Here is a 25,877-nt window from a genome sequence, read left to right as displayed (position 1 = left end):
ACCAGAACTGTCTTTTACCGTTCATTTTTCCCTCTTATTATAGCCTTACATTGTGCTTTCACAAACAAGACTTCAACATTACAATGTTTGTTTTATGTTATCTTAACGTAGAGTAGCTTAAGAAAGATTGGCAACATATTCAACAAGAGTCAGTGATCACTTAGCTAGCTCCCAGGCTAACAGGACACAGCGGCCAAGTATGACATGAGTATTTACTAAGCTGTATAATGCCTTTTAAATTGTCATGTGTGTCTCGGTTATATTTATTGTGAGAGATTGATATTAGTTATATTTGCTCAGCGAGGAGAAATTTAGTATATTTTAACTGCTAGCTTAACTTTTAACTGCTACCTTAACTGCTAGCTTAGTGACCTGAGCATAATGTGCCACATTTTTACCTCAGCTAGCAAGTGAGCAAAGCTGGCTATCTTAGCTCACAAAGTGTAGCTGCTTGGTAGGTTTTGACCAAAAGTTAAAAACTTGGTCCCAGTCTGACACTTTTTAGATTTCAGAATCAATAAATCACAAAACTTTTTGCTTATTTCGCAATTTTTCTTCCCACTTCAAATGTCAAGAGTGTAGTTTTCTGCGTGGTAAAGAGGTGAGCGGGTCAATAAGCACGCTGTTTGTTTGCCTGGCGGCTCCCTGCGCACCTATTATCCAGTGGCACAGCTGGCAGCATGCCTGAATGTGGCCAGCCGTCAGCTGACACGGGGTCAAAGGGCGGCACTGACAGCTGTGCTCCTCAGACCACATTCAGGTCTCGCCTTAATCTCAGTGAGAAGTAACTGGCTTTGGGCCACACTGCACAGCTGTTATGTGGGTGGGATGAACTTGACCTGTGGCTGGTAGCAATCTCGGACTGCAACACATCATCCAATCTGTTCCTATAATAAAAAAATTAAAAAAACTGAAGCATTTATATTGACACTATCTCCATAAAAATCCAGGGTATCATATTAACGTTGTACATGTTCTTAAAGTGCAATATTTTAAAAGGTTCTCACTTTGTCTCTGTTTTTGCGGGGGGGGAAAAAACAACCACTCAGGTACCAGCCCACACGCTCCAGGCAATATCCATGTGTTGCCCTCTACGACCTCTGCTAATGTGTCCTGGGAACCAGGCTATGACGGCGGCTTCGAGCAGACGTTCTCTGTGTGGTACGGTCCAGTGTGAGTGCTCTTACTTTTTACTTCTAATCGATGTTTGCAACAGAAAACTAAACATGATGGAAGGTTAGCAGCTATCTGGCAGAACGTAGACACCTTTCTGCACCGACAGTGATTAGAAAGAAGAGCTAACACTCAACTGTTCTGAGGAAACATCTCCCTGAATGTTTAGACACATGGGTATTGAGTTTGATTCACTGGTAGAGAACTGTGCGTGTGAAGTGATCTTCAGAACAACTGGGGATCTACGGTTGTCTCTGCAAGATATCCATTATTCTGAATAACAAACTTAAATACCACACTAACTGTGTTTATAGTACTTTTATGACTGTGTTTCTGTTCTCAGGTCTAAGAGAACAGACTTTGGTCCTCATGACTGGCACTCGATGCCAGTTTCTGGTGCTCAGACCTGGTTGGTGGTGCCAGGGTTGGAGCCTGGGACGGAGTACCAGTTCAGTGTGCTGGCTCAAAACAAACTGGGCACGGGCCCATTCAGCGAAGTGGTGACAGTCACCACCGCAGGTAGGCTCTCCTAAATAAAGGTCGTTTGAATGCTAAGCCTAAAGCGGACGTCGTCAGTGACATTTTTAGAGCGTAACTGAACTCAGCAGTGTGCCTACTGCCCTCTCTGGAGGTTTCACGGAAAGAAAAACAAACTTATGTTGTGTTTATAGTTTGAAAGCACATTTATCTATGTGTAATTTGCAATTTGAATCTCAAGAATGGAAGTCTGTTTCAATCAGTGGCTTATAATGAGCCGAGTAAGGATGGGCTTACTTTATGTTACTGTGTTTGCAGTAACACCGGAAAACCTGACGGAAATATTTGGAGGCTGCAGTTTATCTATAATAGGTTTATTTTACTTTTCCTTTTTAAAATGTGACAAACATAATTTTGCAAAAGTGGCAGAATTTTCATTGCTGGGAGGAAAATTGCTGCAGCTCACGATTATAGTTATCGTATACTCTATTGATTATTTTAACGATTAATCGAGTTATGGAAGGAAAAAGTAATTGACACACGGTGCAGCTGTTTTATTTAACCACTTGAACTTATTTTATGCAATATTTGAGATATGCTAAATTGCAAACAGACAGTTCAGTTCCTTTTTGGTTAAGAAAATAAAAACTGTGTTCCCTAAAAGACAATAACATAGCATTGCTTTAGTACCCACTTGATCATTTTCCACCAAAAGAAGCATCTGCAGATAAGATGATTCCATCGTCAACATGTGAAAAGCTTGTCCTTTTCTGCTTGACTCGACATCAATACAATGTAGTGTTAGTCTGTTTATTTTATTTTGTTGTTTGATCAAGCAATTAGTAATTGGACAGTAAAATGTGTCTGAAGCCAAAAGTAGACCACTTGAGGATTTCATGGTTGAAAACATTTAACAAAGAAGGCTTTTTAAAAATCTTAATATGTATGTTTTTGCACCGTTTTGGCCTAATATCTGCTCTTGAGTTTGTTATTGTTTTAGCACATTGCAAGTTTTAGAGTCCCTACGCAATTATTTGATCACTAAGTCAGTGTCAGTAATCGATTAATCACAATTAATCTAATTGTTTCAGCCATAGTTGGAATATTTAAAGTTCTTTACACAGTTCAGCTAAAGCAGAGAAACTACCTGCCTGATTTTAATGTGTTGGCTTTCAAAAGCAGCTCTGGCTTGTCAAAGCATGAACTCCTAAAGGGCTCCGAAGGCGTGCTGCGATCTTAAATCCTATGCAACAAGAGGTGTGGTCACCATGAACAGGATTTGTTTTATTACCTGGTCCCACAGATTAAGTTCAGAAATGAGACATAGTGAATTTCAAAGCCAAATTACATCACCCTGCCTGACAAGAATTGCGTCGTTGCAGGGTGCAGGGCATCCTGCCGAATAAAACACAGCTGGAATTGTGCAACCTTGTAGGCGTCTGCAGAAGAGCTTAGAGAGAGGCCGAAGTTTTGTTGTTGTATATGCTGATTTCTTTTTGAGCACTGTGTTCACAGGGATGTGTTGCACTGACTCATGTCTGTCATGTCTAGCTTTCTGTTTACCTCTTTTGAACAATTTCGTATACACCTTTTTCACATTTTTTTCAGATTCTGAAAACAAACTCCAATATATTTAATTATTACTTTATTCCACAGACCAACACAGAGTAGCTCACAGTTGTGAAGCGAAGGCTAAATGACAAAACATTATTATGATAGCCCTAAATAAAATCGAGTGTAACCAACTGTCCTTATTCATCCACATAGTAAAAATAAGTGGATTTGCCTTTAATCTGAGTATCCATCCATCCATCCATTTTTTTGCACCCTTTTTCCCTCAGTGGGGTCGGGAGGGGTGCTGGTGCCCATCTCCAGCCAACGTTTCGGGCGAGAGGCGGGGTACACCCTGGACAGGTCGCCAGTCTGTCGCAGGGCAACACAGAGACACACAGGACACACAACCATGCACACACACACTCACACCTAGGGGCAATTTGGAGAGGCCAATTAACCTGATAGTCATGTTTTTGGACTGTGGGAGGAAACCGGAGTACCCGGAGAAAACCCACGCATACACAGGGAGAACATGCAAACTCCATGCAGAAAGACCCCAGGCCGGGAATCGAACCCAGAACCTTCTTGCTGCAAGGCAACAGCTCTACCAACTGCGCCACTGTGCAGGATTTGCCTTTAATCTGAGTATAAATCCAAATGTTTTGAGAAAGCTTCATAAGTTTGTTACAGAACATTAGTGAACAAACAACATCAGGAAGACCTACAAAGACAGTTGCAGTGGTTTTGTTTAACCATTCAGTGTAGCAGTGTAAGCCTAGCTAGAAATGGCTGGACACCCTTTTTGTTTTGCCAAAAATGTTTTTAGAAAAATTTAAAGAAAAAAAAAAAGGTGAAGCTGACAATCGCTGAATGCCGTGAGCTTTGAACTAGATGTTACTGGGTACAAACACTTTAACTCCTCACACCAGGAACGGAACAGGCGTAACTAATTACATTAAAAATGTCAGTGTCCCATTTACGTGTACGGAAACACCAAAAGACCAAGCCATAAATAATCTCATTAGTTCCTCCTGTTTGAGAAGTCAACACGTAGGAGAAAGGAAAACTCTTCAGGAACAGCGGCGTGTTGGTGAAGTCGGCTGAAAATTACAGTGATTAAAAAATAAATAAATCATTAACTGTATGCCTTTTTGTGCTGCCTGTTTTAGTCTCTGTTAAATGCATCCAAATGTACAGCTTGTGAATCGATTTTAAAAGGAAGAAAAAAAATTGGGCAACATTTTGTGAAAAAACCCCCCAAAACAACTACTATGAACAATACTATGACCTCAAACAAACACGTGTAAATTAATGTCAACACTAGAAAATCACGTGTTGCAGAAGACTTGAAAAGCAGTACGAGATCAGGTGCTTTTTCATCAGCTGTTGCCTCGACACTGACAGAACTGCTCTGTTTCATGTAAATGTACATTTAGTTGCATGTTGCTTGCTATGGAAGCTTGTCTTCAATTAACGATTGCTAAATGAGGCTTGCAAAGCACTGACCTAATTCTCACACTCGGATGAYGTCCTCTTGATGGCTGACAATGAATGTTCACTGGAGTGGATTATCCAATAACCTGGATTTTTATGTTATTTCTGGAACTTTAAATTAATATTTTTATATATTATATCACAGGCAGTTGTTATAATACTTCATATAACAGCTACGACAAACTGTTGTATGAAGAGTACAGCTATTGAGCTCAATGCAATGCCATTTGGTTTGCTGTTAGCATACTGATTTAGCATCAAGTGAGTAACCTACAGTAGTTATTTGAACGTCAGAAGAAGAGGGCATGTTGGTTGTTAGGAAAAAAAACACAGAACCCTGGAACATAACAATAACCCAAAACATAGAAGTAAACATGTATATTTCTGGGGGGGGGGTTGAGTTCATTTAAATCGCTTTCTTTTCCAGGAATGAAAGAACTGAGGGTTAGTAGTATTTCTTTAGAAAGGTGCTCGAGTTCTTTTCCATCTAATTCCTAAAAGCTGAGTTTCTGTCTTAGAATAAACTGGTTTTCCTAAACCACTTTGTTTAAATCAGATGCAGACATGACATTTTTTTTTCCTGGAGAAACTTTATTTGCTGAGAATGCACCTTTTCAGCAATTATGAGTGGAGGTGTGTCATTTTAAGTTTCCTATCTCTGTGTTTCCTATCTCTGTATTTGATTACTGCTTTTATCTGCTGAGTTTTGTCCAATTCCAATTTACTTCTACGTCTATTAAAATTTTGGAACACGTTTCTGTTTTTCTAATTTTCTTTTTAAATGCCTTACAGATGACAAAAGACAAACTTTAATTCTTTTTCTCTCAATAAACACTTAAACTCAAAAGGTAGATTGTTTACAATATGAATTACGCCCTTAGATATGCTGCGTCCATGAGGGAAAAAAGACTTCTGATTGCCGTATACCAGTAAATCTAAAACTGTCTTTGTCCAATCGCCTTCCAGGCAATTGGTGTTTATTAGTTTGGAGTCTTTTATTAAATATTATGGGTGTGATATTGGCCTTAGTTGCTCTTAACTTGCTTTAACATCAAGTTAAAACAAGTTAACTTGTTTTTAAGATCAACGTGTCACGGTTGTTCCTTTTCTGAACTGGCATTGTGGCCCACAGGCTCTCCTCTGGGTACCGCTGAACCTCTGGTGCTTCTTACTCCACCACGGTGCCTCACAGCCAATCGCACGCAGCACGGTGTCCTCCTCACATGGCTCCCCCCAGCCAACCACTCGTCCCCCATCGACCGATATATCATGGAGTTCCGCCTTGGGGAGAGGTGGGAAGTTCTCGATGACTTGATTCCCTCCACCGAGACCGAGCTGGTAGCGAGAGACCTCGTTCAGGTGAGTTAGACGATAACGACAGCGCTGCGTTTGTCTGTTCCTGCCACTCAGATGAGACATACACAAATGTATCTTTGTTTTCATTTCTCCAACAGGAGTCCTGGTACGAGTTCCGAGTGATGGCGGTCATGGACGACCTGATCAGCGAGAGCAGCAACGTAGTGGGAGTGTCTAGTACAGGTCTGGGGTCTTTACAGAGCGGTGCTTTGCCAATCGTTGTCAATCGGTTTTTGACCTTTCTGCACTTCTGACGTCTTTCTGTCTACTTGGCGGACTCAGCAGACCCCTTCCCTGCTGCAGAGTTGCCTGAAGAGGGGCTGGCACGGCCTGTAGTGGCAGGCGTCGTGGCGACCATCTGTTTTCTGGCAGCGGCGGTGCTGTTCAGCACTTTAGCAGCCTGCTTTGTCAATAAACAACACCGTCGAAAACTCAAGCGTAAACCAGGTTGGACTCCCTTTACTAAGTCAACATTCCTCCAAATTCTTAGAGAGAGAGAACAAGAACCCATCAGATTGTCAGTTCCCAAAACCACACTAAATAAACTCGTAAAAGCACACAAGGGGTCACTGAGAACCCACCAGACTGCGCACAGGGTAAAAAGCTTGTGGCATCCAAATGACCGCATCTCTTGAGAACGTGGGAGGGTTAATAATTTCTGGATATTTCTAACTAGAGTTTAACCGGTTAAATTTCTCAAGTGTGAGGGTATAAAGTATCCTTGATCTGACCTCTTGGTGGATTATAAAGATGATTTTTGAGTTTTAATTTTGAATATTACTACAGTTTAGGGTGGCATACCAGCCAAATTCAGCTCTGGAAAAAATTAAGAGCCCACTGCACTGAACCATATTGAAAACCTCATGGACATTCCACCAAATATTGATTTCTGAACTCATCCTCAGTTAAAACATTAGTACCGTATTTTCCGCACTATAAGGCGCACCGGATTATAACGCGCACCTTCAATGAATGGCCTATTTTAAAACTTTTTTCATATATAAGGCGCACCACCGCATTATAAGGCGCATAGAATAGACGCTTCAGTTTGGGCTGCCAATTTGTTCCGTACTCTATTATTACACATCCACATTTGTAAAGAAGTGGTCCCCGAGTGCTTTATGTATTAGGCTGCCCCAGTCGTTTCACTCACGGTGTTGGTTTTGCGACATTGTGCCCAACTGCTTTCTGGGTAACACAGACCAACCGACATGCTGCCGCCGCAGTCTCTGTCTCTCTTCCCCCGCCCCCCCTGGCTTTAAACGTATTATCAAACTTTATTAACAAACCAGCGTTCTGACAACTATCCCAGCATGCACCGTGCACTTCTTCTTGTACGGGGGAAAATGAAGTCGGCGGCTGCTTACCGTAGTTGCTAGACCTGTTGTGGCTCAATATTGGTCCATATATAAGGCGCACCGGATTATAAGGCGCACTGTCGGCTTTTGAGGAAATTGAAGGTTTTTAGGTGCGCCTTATAGTGCGGAAAATACGGTAATAGTTTGAACTTGTTTTCTTTGCATTTTCTGGGGTCTGAAAGCACTGCATCTTTTTCGTTATTATTTTAATCATTTCTCATTTTCTGCAAATAAATACAAACGTTTTGCCTGGAATTTCAGACATGTTGTCAGAAGTTGATAGAATAAAATAACAATGTTCATTTTACTCAAACATATACCCATAAAAAGTAAAATGAGAAAAACTGATCCTTTTAAGTGGTGTCTAAATTTTTTCCAGAGCTGTACATTTGAGTAAGTTCCAGGCAACTGCTGATTATTTAAAGAAACATTTTAGTTGTTTGAAACCGCAAGTTACCCACTTACCTTTTTCAGTATAGAATGCTACTTACCCTTTTTGTCCAAGTAATTTGTCCTGCCAAGCCGATGCTGTACTTAAACCCGTTTGTCCTCGCAGATCCTCCCTTGTCAGTGACGCACTTCAGGAAAAGCATTGAGTCGCCGTAAGTAAAGACATCTCGACCCCCCTCCCCACCCCCTGCATTGCCGAGGTGGCAACAACTGTTCGTCTTCTCTTACACCCAGTTGTCTCACCATGCATGCACAAGACATACAGCTGAAAATCACTTCAATGTCGATTCTGATTACGACACGGTATAAATTGAGCATGAGGCCCATGATGATGTAAAGGTTTCTTTTAATGGTGCGGAACAACATTTGCAGAGTCGATCCCCAACAGAATCATGGGCAAATTAAATGGAAGCAGCAAAGTTAGCATTTTAAACACAAGTTGCTGTATGTGTTTTGACTTCTACCTCATCTGTGTCGTTTAACCTCGAACCGCTGTCTGCTTTTTTGTTTCTTTTTTTTTGTGCATGATTGTTGTGTTTAATGGTCTGGTTTCTTGTACAGTATCGGCTCCATGTGTGTATTTGTCAGTTTGTAAATCTTGTGACATGTTTGACTGCATTTCAATCTCAAAACAAGGTCCTTTGTGAGAAACAATCTAGTTTCCAAAGTGTTTATTACCTTTTACATAGACCAAAAAAAAAAGAAGAGAAATGATCGGTTTCACTTCCCTTTCCTTATATTTTCTTATGAAAAGGTGAAGGCAGGTCTGGCAGTTTGCACCTAGTCCTTCTTTCAAATAGCACAGTTAGAAATGAACCGGGCCCATGTTGTTTGTCTCCCATCGCAGGCCTCCTCTCACCCCCTTGCCAGGGGTAGAGCCCTGCTGGGACGAGCCAGCCAGGAGCAGTTTCTTGCCCCCACCGGCCAGCCCCCTGTGAGTGCCTGCCTGCACAAAAATACAGAGTGTGCTGCCCTGCACTGGCTTGGCTGCATGGTTACAGCATTGCATAGAAACGTATCATTTGACGGTGATTTCTTTTAGTTGTAGTGGAGCATTTTTACCGGCATATTTGCATGTACAGCCCCTTACATCATGCAGGGAGGGAATTGCATTAGCCATGTGCACGAACAATACAGAACTGTGGGTATGGACTCATATTTTTTAAAAAGCAGAGGCCAAAATTTCTGTCCTTATCAGAATTTCAAAGAATCGAGATGGAGCTCAGACCCTGAATGCTCTGTTTAAAAAAATGAAATGAACCACGTCAAAACCATTTCATTGACTACTTTGGCAGTTTTTTTTCTCCCATCGTTAAACGGTTCAGTGCTTCACAAGCAATATGTTGCCCAAGGTATCCTGTAAAAATCTTCAAAATCTTTGCACAATGTTTTAGGTGTCAAGGCATTGCCAAATCTGATTCCCAACTAAAAGAGAGCCACCTCTGGTGTATGTGTGTTAAAGTAAATATAACTTTTATTGAAATATAATAACCTTACTCTGAAAAACTTAAGTATTTAATTCATGTACAGCAAATCAGTGGGGGAAAAAAGTATTTTTTACACAAGTTTTGGTGCCACCTTTATGTACACCTATAGCTCATATAAAGTAGTTATAACTGAACTATTGAGTTAATTGTCATCTTTGTTGACAAAGATGACAATTAACTAATTAGGTGTGATGAGAGCCATCACAAATGCACATTTCCTGTATGTTTCCAACCCTAACTATTTAATCTTTTTATACTTCAAAGCCCCTGGGAACCTTGTTACGTTACGTGGCATTGTGAACTATTTGAAACAGTATAATAAAGTATAAATAAAAATCTAGATGCCTCTTCTAGAAAAGGTTCAATGAACACAAAATCAGCCTTCTTCTGTAGTAGGTTTGTACAAGCTATTAAAAAAGCAGTCCCAACAAGTGTGGCACCGGTTTAGTAAGAATGTATTCCTTAATTTTCTTATCAAAAATGCATATTCAAAGGTTGTATTTTTTTTGTGTGTAAGATTAGGCAACTTGAATCTAAGAGGAGAATAAATCTAACATCTTTAACAGGAAGGCAAAATAGTGTTGAGGACACTAGGTATTGGTGAGCTTGTGCAATAAATGTGTACACCGTGTCTAATGTGGGCAATAAAGGCGTGGTCAGACATCATTCGCTTCTGTCTCGTCTCCAAGATGTTCATCCAATGGATCTATGGTACGGCTGCCATGGTTGCATTATTGTTTCTCCTCTCATCCCACCATAGTGGCCCTATCAGGACGCTGCCACCACCATAAACTGGTCATTATCGTAATGTAGTTCATTATGGCTGCCTTGATCGAGTGCTTCAGCTTTGTTTTGTCTCATCCCTTTCAGAAAGCGCAATCATGCGGACTAATTTGCAGCATCAGATGCCCCTTTCAACCCCAGTCCCCTCTGAGCTTTAGCAACGTGTTCAATAAAACCAATACCTTCAGTCTGCTTCTCTCATTCTTTCAGGTTATCGTCGGGGAAGATAAGTCCAGAGAGCTCCCCTCCGTCCCGGCCCCGCTCTCTATCATCCGAGGGTTCCCATGGCCCGGGCCTGTACGTCAGGAAGCTGCCCAGCCCTCATAGAGACAAGGACAAAGAGCTCTCCTTCTACAAGAAAACCAAGCGTGCCATAGCCAGCAAGAAATACAGTGTGTCCAAACACGAGGCGGAGGTCACCACGCCTATAGAGCTGATAAGCCGAGGCCCTGATGGCCGCTTTGTCATGGAAACCAGCCCGCCTCACCGCCGAATCCAGGGCTTCCCCTTTGCGGAGGAGTCTGACATGTACCCGGAGTTCCGGCAGTCAGATGAGGAGAATGATTTTGACCCCGGGCCTTTGCCGCCTATCATGCCCACGCTGAGGCCCCAGCTGTCCCCAACGTCCTCCAGCCTGGAGTCAACGCAACCCCCCACCTACAGCCCCCGCCTGCACAGGCCCATGGAAGGTATGAGCTTTGCAGAGGGGAGTGCACCTTATGCCTCAGGGCAGGCCCCGGCCTCCCGCTACAGGGGCTTTCCCCAGGGCCCTTTCTATGGGTATCTAGGCAGCCGTGTTGAATCAGGGATTCCACCACCATTCTACATGCCTGACATCAGCCCACGTAGCTCTGCTCTGTCCTCACCCCCGGGCACGGCTGAGGGGCCCTTCGGTTACCCCTCCATCCCAGAGGAGAGTGAAGGATTGGAACACCATCAGTACACTGCCTCCGGTCATTCTCTGTCGCACACTCACAGCCCTCCTCCCCGCTCACCTGAGAGCTGGCAGGCTCACGAGTTACCCTTCCTGGGCCTAGAGGGCCCACGGTTCATATACCCACCTCACCATCCCTTACATCACCCCCAGGACCTCCCGAACCCACCCCCATACCCTCCTCATACTCTCCCCCCCAGCCGCCTGCACCTTCCATCCCTGAAGGATCCGACGAGCCCCGGACTTCTGCAGCTGGAGGTCCCTGTGGGTCCACCAGGCAGAGACAGGCCCCCAGGGCCTCCAGTTAGGCGTTTAGCTATGCAACAGGCCCAGAGTCTCGGCCAGCTCAGACACACGGCCCACGGTGTGGGTGTACCAGTGTTGCCTTACCCTGACCCGGCAGCCCGCGCAGGGAGCCCAAGCACAGCCCCCAGTAGTAGCCCTCAGTCCTGGCTCAGCCCAAGGGCGGGGCGTCGGGCAGACCCCAGCCTACCCCCGCTAGTGCTCCAACCCTCTCGTCTGTCTCCGCTCTCCCAGAGCCCTCTTAGCACCCAGCCAGGTTCCCCAGATATCCTAGTGAGGCCCCCCCCGCGCCCCAGCATCCTCCGCACCTCTCGGTCTCTGGAGATGCCCGAGATCACCCTGCAGCCCTCAGCCACCGTTAGCTTCTCGCGAAGGTCCTCCCTGACCGCCTCGCCCACCCAGAGCCAGGGCACCAAGCAGCCCAGCCCCGGTTACCCCATGTCCTATGCCTCCACCGCAGCCAGTTACCCCTCCCAGTCCCCTTCCCCCCCTCCAGAGGGCAGGGATGTTTTTGGGCAGAGGCCATCCCAGAGACGGACAGAGGAGGAAATGCTACCCTCAGAGCCCTCCCAGCTCCAGATCTCAGCCTCAGGGTAGGTGAACCATTCCTGTAGAGAATAGTTCCATGTTGATTTTTTTTTTTTTTAAAAGGGAGACTTTTCTCCTCGTCTGTTCGCCTTTTTTTCTTTTTTTCAAATTATCCTCTGCATTTACCCACACTTTTGCCTTGTGGTGTTTCCATTTAGCAATGATAAAGATGCATATTTACTTTAATATGCAGAAGGCATGTAATTGCATTTAGCACACACTGACAGTTTATAAAAACAACAAGTTGGAAACTTTCACGTGTGAAAACACAGTTTGATTTGTGGGTAATACGTTTATCCTCATTATTGCTAATCCACATGAAACTTTAATTAGTGGTTAAAATGCTTTGTTTTTTTTGTTGTTTTTTTTAGTTTTGATGAAACACTAAACTACTGATTTACTCAAAAAATGAAATATTTATGATTAAGGGTATGACAGATCAATAGCTTCAATAAGTAGTGACAGTACGGATTTTAAAAACACGAATTAGGTACCTTAGTTGACCTTGTTTTGTCAATAATCATTGGTCAAGCAGTTAGGTATTTAAATTTAAGAGCTGGAAAGATAAACTGAGTTTTTTTCCTGCAAAAGGAAGAATAAAAGCCATATTCAAAATAATTCATATCATGCGCAAAGAAGTTAACTTCGAGAATCGGAGAAATCCATTTACAAAGTTTGTATTCGTAGGTTCCACTAATATTATTATTATGAGTCAAGACAACACGTTTGAGCGTGTAGTTTAACAGAAGTACTGCAATACATTTTCCCCCCTCATACATATTTAGATAAGTGCCTTGCAAAAAAAAAAAAGTCATTTGGAGATTTTTCACATTTTACAGCCTCATAACAATGCATCTTATTGGGATTTTGAGTAAGAGATTGGGAGAAAGAACACACACATATGTGAAGTAAGAAGATAATGACGCATGATTTTCAACATTTTCCACCTTATGCTGACCAGCATCCCCACAGCACAATGCTGCCACCGCATTGTTCCACCATATGTTCAGTCATTTCTGTTTTCTGACTATTTTGAATTTAGAGAAGAAACTCTAATATTTTATCTCATCTGATTATAGCACATTGTTCCATTTCTTTCTTTTTTTTTAGACAACAGCAGCTTTCTTCTTGCCTCTGTATCATAACTGTGAGATTTTTGTAGCGGCCAATCAATAGATTTTCCCCACCTGAGCTGTAGATCTCTGCAGCTCCTCCAGAGTTAACACAGGCCTCTTGGCTGCTTCTTTGCTCTCAATGCTTCACTTTCTTAGATATTTGTTTTAATCTTTTTTATCTATTTATTTTCATCCATTGTAATTGCTTTTTTTTTTCAGTATTTTGTAGCCCGTTGTGCTCTCAAGACATAAAGGGCATAATAAATAAAATCTGTTGTAATTATGATTTGGGGGGGTCAATACATTTGCAGTTTGCCATGCCTATTCCTTTTGTTAGACAATGTGTAAGAATCTGTGAAACACGGTAGTGGCAGCATCATGCTGTGTGGAACAGGTGGTCGCCATAGCCACGAATCATTCTTCTTCCACGTTACAATTTGCACTTTGTGTTGATCAAATGAAATGCAAATAACAGCCATTAAAGTTTGTGACAAAATGTGAAACACTAATGCAAAATCTGCAAGGCAAGACTTAGATTACAAAAAGAAAAAAAAGAAAACAGAACTTTTATGTTTCCGTTTCTTTTCTGTGCACACACCTTGAGCCCCCCTTACACGCACCTCACCGACTTAGATGCTCCGCAGCCAGAGCAGAGCTAAAGCGGGGGGGGGGGGGGGGTAGACTCACCGCTCCCTCACTATCACTGGCCGCCGAGGGAAGGTAGCTTGTAGGGCTGCTGCTTTTGTAGAGGGTAAGGGTCTTACCTGATTTGTTTTTGATTGATCTCAGCTATCTGGGCAGCGTTGTTGTGACCCGGTCCCCTACGCCGCAATAGGTAAGGGTCGGACCCATGTCTGAGCGGGGAGGGGTCAGCAGGGGGAGGGCTCTAATCACTCTCTCCTTTAAAGGGGAATCGCTTTGGGTTGTGCCTCTGTGCTGGATTCAAGTGAAGAACAACTAATGGTAAAAACGCTGACTCTGCAGGACACATTTGGTCTGTCGGCCTGCCGCGGCGCAGACTGTCGTAGCTGAGCTCGAAGAGTCGCCGCGAACCGAACAAAAGCATTTGGTCTCTCACGGTTCGGACGCATAAATCAATCCCTGCAGTGAAACAAAAAAGGGAGAAAACAAACAAACAAACAAACAAAAGGCTTGAATCAATAGAGGATGCACTTGAAAGACAGACTGGAGAAATTCCCCTTTAAAGTTTTGTTCCATGTGCAAAATGCCATGCATGCATTCTCTAAACTTCTCTTTTTCGACCAAACAAAATAACAACGATTCTCCAACTAAATTCTCTGTTACATCTGTTGTCCTCAGTGCTTTTGTTCTCTCTGTCATGTGACTCGCTCTTTAACGGCCATTTCCTCTTCCTGCCATCTCCTCCCGTCAGCATGGTGAAAGCCTCTGTACGCAGTGTTCATGTTTATGAAAGTGTGCTGTATTAGTGTCTTTTTTTAAATTTTATTTATTTTTAATGGAAATGTACTACATTGTTTTTAACACACCGTGGGCCTCCGCAAACAGTCGATCTGATTGTGAAAATTACCTTTTTGTTTTCATGTACGGGACTGTTTTATCAGATTTGTCTCCTCTCCCCTTCCTCCCCCCCTCTCTGCTAATGCCTCTCAATCTTTCTCTCCACAGTGGCAAATGATGGACAGCGTCTCTAAAGCTTTGTGTTCCTTTTCCCTTTCTGACACAGTACATGTTTGTTTTTTTGGCAAAAAAAAAAAAGAAAAAAAAAGAAGCTTGGCATAATTGCAGCATTATGTCAAGCTTTTGAAAATCGTTTGTATCCAGACACGTAAAAATAAAAAATTGTATGAGGTTATGAAGCTTTATATGTGTGTGTTTTAATGACATGTAGCTGTACAGAGAAAGTCAAGATACTTGAAATTGGTATGATTTTTTTCTGTGCTTATTGAAATGATTATTCTTCATTCAACTTGGCATGTATCCCTCATGAAATGAAAATAGTTCCTTTTAATTTTGTTTTCAATTTCTATCAGGAAACACACAAAAAAATTACTTACTTGAAAGGGTTGGCAGCCTCGTCTGAATGCGGCAAAATGTAGTTTCTTGTTAATAATTTGTGAGCTACTTAATTATTGAAGTTTTTCAGGTTTATTATTTGCTATGTGAGTTTCACTCAGTTACTCATTTGCAAAACTGGAACAAAATCTTCCACTAAGTACAAAGTAGCTTTCATATTTCTACTTGTCGGGGCTGGAGGGACTTTTGCGAAATTATACCCAACTATATATTCACGCATCGCCAGTTTCTCCCTTTCTCGTTCCATTTTGTACCAGTAAACAAAACTCTTATAATATATTGTGAAAAATATTTCCTTGTTCCTTCACTTCCCTGTGAACTTCAGTGGCAATGTTGTACTTGATACGTAGGGTTCATATTGTAGCTACAACAGTTCAGTTCTTCTAGGTTTGTTTTTTTTAAAATAAAAATTAGGAGTGTGTTTACAGGAACTTGAGAGCTTTCTTGAAGAATTTCATTAGTGAGATCAGGACGTGGGACGCCATAGAAATCCAATGTGTGAAGCTTCCTATTTGTTATTCCTAAACCAATCTCAAGGTCACGTGAAGTTCAGAAGTCTTCAGCAATGTATTTGACTCCATTGACCCCACTTTGTGATTTTTACAAAATACTGCCATTTCCAGTATTTTTACATACTGGAAATGGCCTGTCCTAATCACAGCTTTTTCCAGTTTGCCATGGTAACACCAACAGCTGACCATGAGTTATTTTGTAGGGAGGAAATTTCACAGCTAGACTTACTTTACACTGGGATTCTCTGACCTATTGACCTTACCCATTCTTTCACAAAGGTTTGTAGATACAAATTTGGCCATTAAAAATAGGTAAATTGTCGTGCATCAGTTAATTTCTCTTTTTAGTTAAGTGTTGCAGTACATTGAAGAGATAAATAGTCACAAAAGCTGATGAAATTGATTATGATTTTCTGGAAAACCTTGTAATGCACAAGCTCTGGGTCAGTTTTCCCTTCCACTTCAATTCAGTTTAGATGACAAAAAAAACCCTGATACATCAGACAGCTCTTTAGTGTCCTTATTCTAAACAAAATAATACCCATTTTGAAGCATTTGACACAATATGTAAAGAATCTTTGCTCACTGGGCTGGAAAAGTCTTACATTTCTTGCATGCTAATGTTCAGAAGAGCCCCACTATGACGTCCATCTGCACATGCGTAAGAGCCTGCCAACCCTCCAACCTGCAGTGTGTCAAATGTTGTGGTTTTTTGAAAATTGAAAGAGAAATTGTAATGTTTTTAATTCAAAAAAATTATTTTCATTTTATGAGTTTATACAGCAAGAAAAAAAAATCTATGTTACCCATATTTCTGAAGCAGTCACTACTTAAAGACCCAAAATAACTTAAATCCTATAATCTTTACTCAATTGTTGCTAAATTAATATTAAAACAAAAGACTTAAAAATGTAATTATGATTCCTAAAATTGGAGACAGAGTAATAATTTAGGAAACATGCGACCTGAACTCCTCAGGTTGGATCTTTAATGTCGAGGCTGCTTGAGAGCAACAGCAGTTTCGCCATCTCCACCTCCTGTCAACAGTCCTTTCTCTCACTTTATCTCCTCCATTTTTTCCTCTCTCCTGTCTAACTTTTATCATCCATCAAAGCAGATAGAGGCTGGAAATTCATCATCTTAGTGAAACAGCTCTCAATAGACACTCAAGCGCTCATCAAAATCATGCGATAGCTACTGGAAATAGCAATGAAAGAAATGTTATGTCTCGTTTGTTTGTTTTTTTCAATGAGACGTGATTGAGCAGACTGTTGGATTAATCCGGAGCAATGCATGCTGTGCTGTCTCTTCTCGTCCTCTCAGGGAACCTCTAGGTGCGTCTAGTGATACTGCCGGGTCTGAGAGCTTACCAGCACTGCTACACCACTGTATAACTAAAGCCAAGGGAGTGGCTGCCAATAATAACAACAACGCAACATCTGTGAGGAGAACAGGTTCGTCTGAGGATTTCCTTCTGGTTTCACATCTTTAAAGTTAGGCTTTTGTGGGGGAGGGGAAGGGGGAGGGTTGTGCCAGTTCAGTGTAATTTGTATTCATTATCAACTAGATTTACACCATTATTAAGAAGTGTGTAAAATAGCATTTAGTTTACAGAGTGAACCAGTGTGTGCCTCGTCTGCCTCTCTTTCAGGTGTGTCTCCCTCTCAGACCCCGCAGCAATCTCAGACACCCCAAGAGAGAGAAGATATCAACCTTCGCAAAAAGAGTAAAAAGCAAAACAAGAACCCTTACCACTACTTGACCTCCTTCCTGCAGCGCAGGCCGTCCGAGGAGGACCAGACAGGCATCCTGGCCAGTGCAGACTCTGAGGGCCCGAATTATGGAACTCTACGCTGACCCGTGTGTCCCACCAAGCCATTAGACCCAATTAAGCTGGCCCCTCATGGAAGCAAAGTCCAAAACACCTCAGTTCCCCCCCCCCCACCTCCCCACGCATCAACAGCGACAAACAAAGGTTTCATACAATCCGTACAACTTGATTTGTCCGAGGAGCCGCAAACTGGATCCTCCAGAGGCTGGAAGTCTCATCTGAAGACAAGAACAATGGCGTTTTTGTTTTTTTTTTGTTTGTTTTTCTTTTCTGAGGAATTTCACTTGAAAATGCTCTGAGAAATATATAATGTATATAACTAGTAAAACAAGGGAATTAAGCTTCCTCTTACAGTAATAAAATGTGTTGGTTGAGTATGACACAACACGTAAAAAAAAAAAAAAAAGATTTTTCCACTCACTTATCATTGAGGGTTCATACCTTTTAGGTTTTTCAGTGAAACAGTGTACTGTTAAAGCCTGGTGCGTCCTTGTAAAGGGACACGAGTCTACCTTTCCTACAATACAACTAGTGTCAGTCTTTAAACACAGGGTTCTTAGCGCAAAATATACCTCAGAGTAATCGCAGAGTTGCTGTAATTCTTGTGGTATACTGTACGTACTTGACCTTTTTACACTCTAAAGGTACGGACAAAAACGGTTTATAACGCTCACCCCTCATTCAAATGGATAATATGGCCTAGCTTAATCTTATTTGGATGCTTTTCATTACTGCAGCTAGTGCATCGCGTCTGCTTTTGGGGTTTCTGAGTAGAGAGGAGTGTTTACGCTCTGTGTCGTTACGCCCGTTGCTAGGGCACGGTATCATGACTAAAGACCATAGCCTTCGTGAGGCCTCGTGAAAAATGTCGGGGGACTTTCATGCTCAGCAGAGGTTGGACTTACGGAGCGACGAAGCAAAAGTATGAAGTGTCTGTATGTATCTCATTCTTAAGGAATCATTTGTGAAATTGGGCACATCTTGAGGTGCCTTTTCTTTGCCTTTTGTTGCGTTTTTTTTCTTTCTCTAACATAAACTGCCTTTTTTTCCGTCGCCTTCTCATGTTTGTCACTCTGAAGGAAGCGAGAACTCCAATGTCTGTTTTTTTATATTGCTTTTTTTCTGCCAAGGACACATGAAATAGAGAATGCGTAAGTCTGACTTAGCTTGTTTTAACAATAGTACCAGAAAACTTTTGTTTTCAAAAAATATATTATATATAAAAATTGCGGGGGCAAGAAATCCCAAGTAAACTGCACAGTGAAGATGTAAAAGTTTGACAGCAGCTGTTCGAGTGGAATGTGATTGCTTCACGAAGCTGTAAAACAAGCAATGGGGAATCTCCAAACAAAATGGCCACCCTGACTGTTTATCTCTTAAAAACTGTATATTAATTGCTAGCTACTTCGCTATACGTTTGCTAATTTATTTCTCTCTTTTTGTGACACTAACCGATAATGAATGTATGTTTTGCTGTACAGGAAATGAATGTCCCTACGTCACAGTGCATTTAATGACCCGTCGAAATGCTTACGTAGCGCAGCGGCGATTTGCTGAGACGACCAGACGGCAAAAATAGCTCCAAACTCCAGTATTCAACGGCCACGCCCATTCTGCCGGTTACCGCGTTCTTTGACGATGTTATCGTCGGTCGGTTCTCTTTCCGATTGTTTCGCTAAGGCTAGTTCAGTCACTCAAATACGCATGAAGCAGGTTTTTTATTTTATTTATTTTTTGTGTTTCATTTCAGAAAATTGGAACGTTTTAGCTAAATCCGAGGTTATCCACGTGAATGATTCTCTAAATCTCTTTGGACGAGAAAGCGGCGATTGCTTGAAAGCGAGCGACAAACAAAATAATTGGTTTCATGTAAGATACAAGGAAATGATCTATATTTGTTATGTACTGTACATGGTGTGTATTGTATTTGTAAAGAGAAATCCAACCATGTTTTACAGGAAGACTTTCTTGTACGGGGATGTATGAATAGGTAAAAAAAGAAGAAAAAAAATGGGACGGATATCCCAAGTTAAAAGAAGTTAGATTATATATCAAAGTATTTGCTTACGATACGGCTTTAAGTGGATGTTTTTAAAACATTTTAAGGTGCCTAATTTGTCATACCTTAGCAGACGTTATTTTATCTGAGAAGAAAAGTACACTTAATGTTAGTACCGTACAGTGTATTATTGCCACAGCCCGCTGGCTGCACAAGTTGAGAAGTATTTTCCCTGATGTATTAGTATGTGGACGCCCATTGCTGGACAGGGGAACGCTTTAGAAGCAGAAATGCGTTGCCCTCCACTATATTTCTGAAACAAAGTAATAATGTATTTTGCCCATTCATGAGCACACATGTAGGTTCACAACGGTTTTCTTCACCTTCACGTGTCCAAAGCAAATAAACCTGAAGGAAACTTTTAGATTCTTTTTTATTTTTTTACTCTTACCCCCCTTTTGTTTGGTTTCCTAAAAGCAACGGACATGCTGTAGACATGTACAAAACGTGCTGTGGAGGAAATTGTGTTTACATTAGTTTGATGAAATTAAAGTGTGTTAGGGCATAGTTGCTTTGAACATTACGACTTGGTGCTATGTTTAACTTTGTGGTGCTGTAGAGTAGAGGTCTGAAGATTTGTTTCCGTTTCCGGAAGGAACTTTTTCTCCACTCCCCTACGTGTGCGCACGTGCGTGTGTACGTGCGCGTGTGTTTGAGCAGCTAAACTAGCTCTGGTAGACATTGTCCTAATCATAACAGTGTGACTACAGTGATAGACAATGCTGGAAAAAAAAGTAGACATATAACCTTGAATAATAGAGACTTGTGACATTCAATGAACTCAAAAATGACCTGTTTTCTATAGTGTGTTTTTTGCTATGTCTGTCTGTGCTTCCAAGGTACCCTCTTTAAAATATATTTGTGATGATAATGAAATTATTAACCCAGCCTAAGCGGGAGAAACGTAGCCTGACTTAGATTAGCAACTAGTCACAGGACACATGGAAGAGAATCAGAGCGCGCTGTCAGGTCGGGGAGGAGATCTTTTCTGCAAACTTCCTGTACAGTGCTGTGAAAAAGTATTTGCCTCGTTTAAAGATTTCATCTATTTGTGCTTTTGTTTCGCTTGGAAGTTGATTAAACCATAAAGGTAAATTTAGTAATATCGGTCAAGTGGAACCTGTGCAAATGCAAAATGCATTTTTCAAATGGGTGATAGGGGGAAGCTGTCTGTAAAATGTGGAAGAAATAATCGCCTCCACCCTTCCTGAATCACGAATTGACCACATCTTGGACAGCGGAGCTGAACAGATTATTGCCATATCTGTAAAATCAAGAATTCACATAAGCAGGACTTTTTTTTCTTTTTCAACATAAAAGTTAGCTAAAATTCAAGAAATCAAAACGCAAAAACTCATCAGGAAGAGGTGAAAATCAAAGTCAATGCCATCCATCAGTGGCGTAAAAAATTCTTTAGCAAAGAATTTCCAATCAGTAGTTTGTAACCTTGCTCAAAAAGAAGAAAAAACAAGCTTGGAGTCATCTAGTTTGAACCTAAAATGTGATTAAAATGCTGTGGCTAGATTTTTACTAAGACCTTTCACTTTTGGGAACTATTGAGTGTGACCAATTCAAACAATTCTGAAAAGAAAAATGGTTTGAAATTCCTTCACATTGATGCCAAAGTCATACAATGAATGCCTAATTGTTGCCAACACAACCAGCAGTTAAGTTTACGGGCAATTTTATTTTTCACATTGGTTGATTTGCTGAACTTTTTTCCTTAATAAATAAAATAATCTTTTCAATCAGCATTTTTTCTAAAGTATGACAAAAGAAAAATCAAAAACTTTAAATCTGTAAGCGGGGGAAATGCTTTTCCACAGCAATGTAGATCTATGGTCAACAGCACTTGTTTTTTCAAGCACACTACTACTACTACTACTACGACTGAGAACGCAAGTCTCACCTCACCCAACCATCAACTTTTTTAAACGAACAACTCCTTTTAGTACTGTACAGCTTAGCCATGAGTCGTTCACGCTTGCATTTATCCTCTTGTCAGAAAAGCTCACACATCCCCACTGCTGGTTTTATTTTTTTTTACAAACAGACGCTGTCTTCCGGGCTCGTCATTTGTTTCTTCGCAAAATCCAACGGGAACATGTACAGCGTTTAAGAGGGCTGCTTTTGACGTACTGTTAGCGACATTTTCTGTTCCATTTCTCTTGTTAATTTTGTTTTTTTGTTTTGTTTTGGGGTGGGAGGTGGGTTGTTTCTGCTTACGGCTCTTAGTGCATCACTAGCTACTGATAGGATGATACTTAACAGATTTGACTTTCTTTTTTTTTCCTTTTTCTTTTTTTAAATTGTATTAATCTTGCATGTAGATAGAATTACAAAAATGCCTATTTAGCAATCATTCATGGCCATCTGAGCTGGTTTGTTATTGGACGGAAGCTAGAAAAGTATGTAGTATTTTCTATATTCTCTTTATCTCTTTTGTTCGTTCGTTTGTTTCTGTTTGTTCTTCATGTGTACCAGCACTGAGAAGCTAGAATGTATAATTAATCGTAGGCTACTATAAGCACTACATTGTTGACTGTTTTAGCTCATATTCAAGCAAACCCAGTAGTGCTTAAAAGAAGTGAGAAATTCCCATGTTTCGTTTCACCTTCATCCACCGAACTCTGTGCTGTACATCACATGTTTACATTCTGCATTTTACATGTTTTTGTTCTCGTTTAGGTTTTGATCACGATGTCCATATGTAAATATTCAGAGTTAAAACTTTTTCCACTCTTCTCTTTTTTAAAAACAATAACACTGATTGTTTTTTTGTTTTTTTTTTTAGAAATGCCATTCTATTCTGTCACTGCATCAGTTTTTGATGCTTTACTTAACTTTTTTTTTTTTTTTGAGCAATTAACTCATACTGTATGGTGCTGTACCAAAGCCTTATGTATAATATCTGTACTACTTTTTTTTTTTTCTTTGCCACTGCTATCCAGTGACTCGTCTTGAGATCTTGAGGTCACTACTCATGTTCAACTGCCATGAATTTTCTTTTAATTTCTCTCTCTCTCTCTTTTCTCTCCGAGTAAGCAGAAACCTGAACGAACTAAAATGTAAAAAAAAAAGAAAGAAAAAAAAAAGGAAATCACACTCTGGCTTGTTACCAAACGGGCCTGGATGTACAGCAGCAGTCGCCATCACAAGCCTTTATAGGGGTAAAATGCACAGGCTCACTCCTGGTGGCTCATCATGACGTAGACATGGGCCTATAACACGATCTCTGCTCTATCTATGGCATGTCTATGAGAACATGAGCGCAGTGTTGTATCCATGTCACCATATCATTTCAAATGCTTAGTCCTATACAAGACTTTCCTCTCAAATTTTTGTATTTTGATATAATAAAAAAAATCAAAAGAGGTTTTTAGTTTCGCTGCGTGTGTGTTTGTTTCCTTGTGTGCTTCCAGAATTTCGCTGCAGTTCAAATGCTGGACACAGGGGGTGAGTGTTGGTCAGAATTTGGAAAGAAAGAAAGTGATGCACCGTGATAATCAGGTCAGGTTTTCTGCTTCCCATTTTTGATTTCTAGGACACCCTGGTCAGAGCAGAGTAGAAGTGCCAAGTTTCAGATTTATTTTTTCCCTTTAGTAAAAACAAAAAACACTTGAAATTTGGAATAAAGGAAAGTAGAATCCAAGCATATTTTGGATGTTTTCACCCATATGTTAAAGGAGGAAAACACTCGGTTCCTTTTGCGCTTGTGTTTAAATTCTTTTAGGTGACTGATGGAGAGCAAACAAATGAGCCGCCATTCTTCTTCACACACCTGAGTGAAATGTAAAGTTCAGCTAATCCGCTGTTTAAACACTCAGCCGCCCTGAGGCCTCAGTTTCAACCAGGCTGCTAAAACCGTATAGCTAGTGTGTGTATATCATTAAGCACACACAGGGCGGCTTTATAGTTGACACAACTTAAAAAGAAACATTAGTATTATTAATTCTTTTTATGTCCCAGCCAAATTTTACGCTTTATTTCCTCTGAAAAACCTGCATTTGCATCTCGCGCCGCTTCATTAAGTCAGAGGACTCCAAAGCCCTGACAGATGCCATTTTATTTGGCACTACATGCATCGTTATTAATTAGAGATAATAAAATGAAACTAAAAGTATATTAAAAAGTATAAGCAGTGATTAAAAAATAGAGTTCTAGGGAAGTGTGCTAAGTAAGTCAGTAAATTACTTCAGTTTTTGTGTCTGTCGCTCTAATAAATTCAAAATTAACAGGATAAGGAGATTGCACCCAAATGGTGGCTCATTAAGGGCCATCCCAGACTAACAATAAAAATGGGGTTAGTTGGGGAGGAAAAAAAATGTCAATGTTTTGTTATACGGTATGGCTAAAAGGTATTTTTCCACTCTTAGATGTTTCAAATGCTAAATATTTCCACATCGCACAAGACAACCAAAGTAAATACTAGATACAGTTTTACACATTGTGACTTAATGCATTAAGGGTAAACAGCTATCCAAACCAAAGTGATACTAAATGCAAATATATTTCCTTAAATCAGGAAATAATTGTGATTAACTTAATTTCTGGCCACATCCAGGGCTGATAATTGTCACACGTAGAATTAAAAAAATAAATACTTAAATAGAAACAATCTGACAGCGTGAAGAATCAGAATGAGCCGTTTTAGGGTTCTGTCACTTTAAGAGCTGCTGGCCACGCCTCCCCAACTCAATGTTTATACTTTATACATGTCAACATGGTGGCAGACAGATGGCTAACCACACATCTTTGATCCCGAGTCAGATCCAGAACGAGAAGAGGTGGAGCTGACCAATGAGCTCTTTGAATGATGAAGTAGGCGGAGCTCCGCTTGGGTTGCTCGGTGAGGGGAGGGGCTTGTATGCCCATTGTGGCGTCATAATTAGGAGGTTTTCGAAATGGCTTTTTTCCCCACACACCAAAAAGCATTAACTGTTTGCCAGAAAACATCTGGATTGCTTTTTTTCTTTGTTTTTGTTTTCTTTTTTGCACTTGGACTTTTTCTAGAATCAATAAAAACCCAAATGAAAGTAGAAAACTGAGTAAAAAGTGAATTTTGCATAATAGGTCCCCTTTAACATTTTTTAAATTGTCTCAAGAAAGTATTATGACTCATACTTTATACCTAAAGCGCTTTATTACCAAGGAATACAAAGGTAAATGGAATCATTGTTAAATAACATTTGAATGATAATCCTTCACCATATACAAAGTCATGAATGACATTGAATCATACTAATGGAATTTTTGTTTTGATGCTTCCAACTTTCTCAATCCACACTAAAAAAATATAGGCAAAAACAAAATTTTCTTTCGAATATCAGATTACTTGGTTAACATTTTTAATTTGCTTTAGAATGTTGGCTAAGTCCTGCTCTTTAAAACTGATGTTTGCTGCAGAGGTTCTGAATTCTCCTAGCATTCTCCGTGGTGAGGTGTTCCGGGCACGTCCAACCAGGAGGAGAGCCCACTGAAGACCCAGGACACGCTGGAGGGACTATGTCTCTCGGCTGGCCTGGGAACGCCTTGGGATTCCCCCAGAGGACATGGAACAAGTGKCTGAGGAAAGGGAAGTCTGGACCTCCCTTCTTAAGCTGCTACGACCCGATCCAAGAGGAAGAAAATGGATGGATGAAATGGATGGACAGTTGTAATCACAACTCCCTTACTCTTTAWGCAAGTTTTTCACTGTTATTCATCCATATCAATATCTCTGTCCATGTTTGTTCCTAGGGRAGATTAGAAAAATCATTACCTGGACAGTGCTCTCATCAGGGTGCCTGTCTTCTAATSCCGTTTTCATCAAAGGAGAAGTAGAGTATTCAGACTCAGCTGTCGTCTTTTCACAGAAAACTTCCCCAGCCGGGTAAGCATCAGAATTAAACGCATTGAAAAGATCATACCGAGTGAAAGTGCACYYGTCCTGAGAGCTACTTTTTTCTAAWTTGCTACCAGAAATAGTTTCTCAAAACTGTTCCTCATTCCTGAGGTCAATCAAATATCCAATGCCAAAACCCACGGGAAAAAAACCATGCTGACTAAGATCTCTGCCATATTAAAAACCAGGGGGAGCGCGACAGGTGAGGTTTGTGCTGATATCAACTCCTTTGATCGCAAACTCTGCAGGTGGTGAATTCTGATTAGTTGGGAGATTGAACATTGTAGATATTCTCTTCTTTTGCCCTTTTCTGCAGCACTCAWGTTAAGGTTTGATAGCCAGTTCTCTTATTTCCATAGCAAACATCCCCAGGAGGGAAAGTTAGCTCTTTTGGAAGATTGGCCACATCGTTCCCTAGGACAGATCTCTCTTGATGGGTCCGGTCTTCTAATGCCGCTTTCGTC

General features: G+C 41.0%; 1 protein-coding gene across 1 annotated transcript in view; it reads left to right on the top strand.

Annotated features, from left to right (window-relative positions):
• The window catches only part of igsf9ba (immunoglobulin superfamily, member 9Ba), a 93,115-nt gene extending 70,210 nt beyond the window's left edge, over positions 1–22,905 (top strand). The window contains exons 11-20 of the mRNA XM_017308108.1: positions 1,050–1,173; positions 1,517–1,692; positions 5,831–6,057; positions 6,153–6,237; positions 6,337–6,501; positions 7,969–8,014; positions 8,710–8,796; positions 10,343–11,962; positions 16,963–17,093; positions 17,291–22,905. Coding sequence (XP_017163597.1) covers positions 1,050–1,173; positions 1,517–1,692; positions 5,831–6,057; positions 6,153–6,237; positions 6,337–6,501; positions 7,969–8,014; positions 8,710–8,796; positions 10,343–11,962; positions 16,963–17,093; positions 17,291–17,496 — 2,867 coding nt within the window. The 3' untranslated portion in view covers positions 17,497–22,905. The remainder of the gene's footprint in view (positions 1–1,049; positions 1,174–1,516; positions 1,693–5,830; positions 6,058–6,152; positions 6,238–6,336; positions 6,502–7,968; positions 8,015–8,709; positions 8,797–10,342; positions 11,963–16,962; positions 17,094–17,290) is intronic.
• The last annotated feature ends 2,972 nt before the right edge of the window (positions 22,906–25,877 follow it).

The sequence above is a fragment of the Poecilia reticulata genome, linkage group LG13, assembly GCF_000633615.1.
Source record: "Poecilia reticulata strain Guanapo linkage group LG13, Guppy_female_1.0+MT, whole genome shotgun sequence".
Lineage (NCBI taxonomy): Eukaryota > Metazoa > Chordata > Actinopteri > Cyprinodontiformes > Poeciliidae > Poecilia > Poecilia reticulata.
The sequence above is the reverse complement of the archived record's forward strand: the minus strand, read 5'-3'. Positions and strand labels throughout refer to the sequence as shown.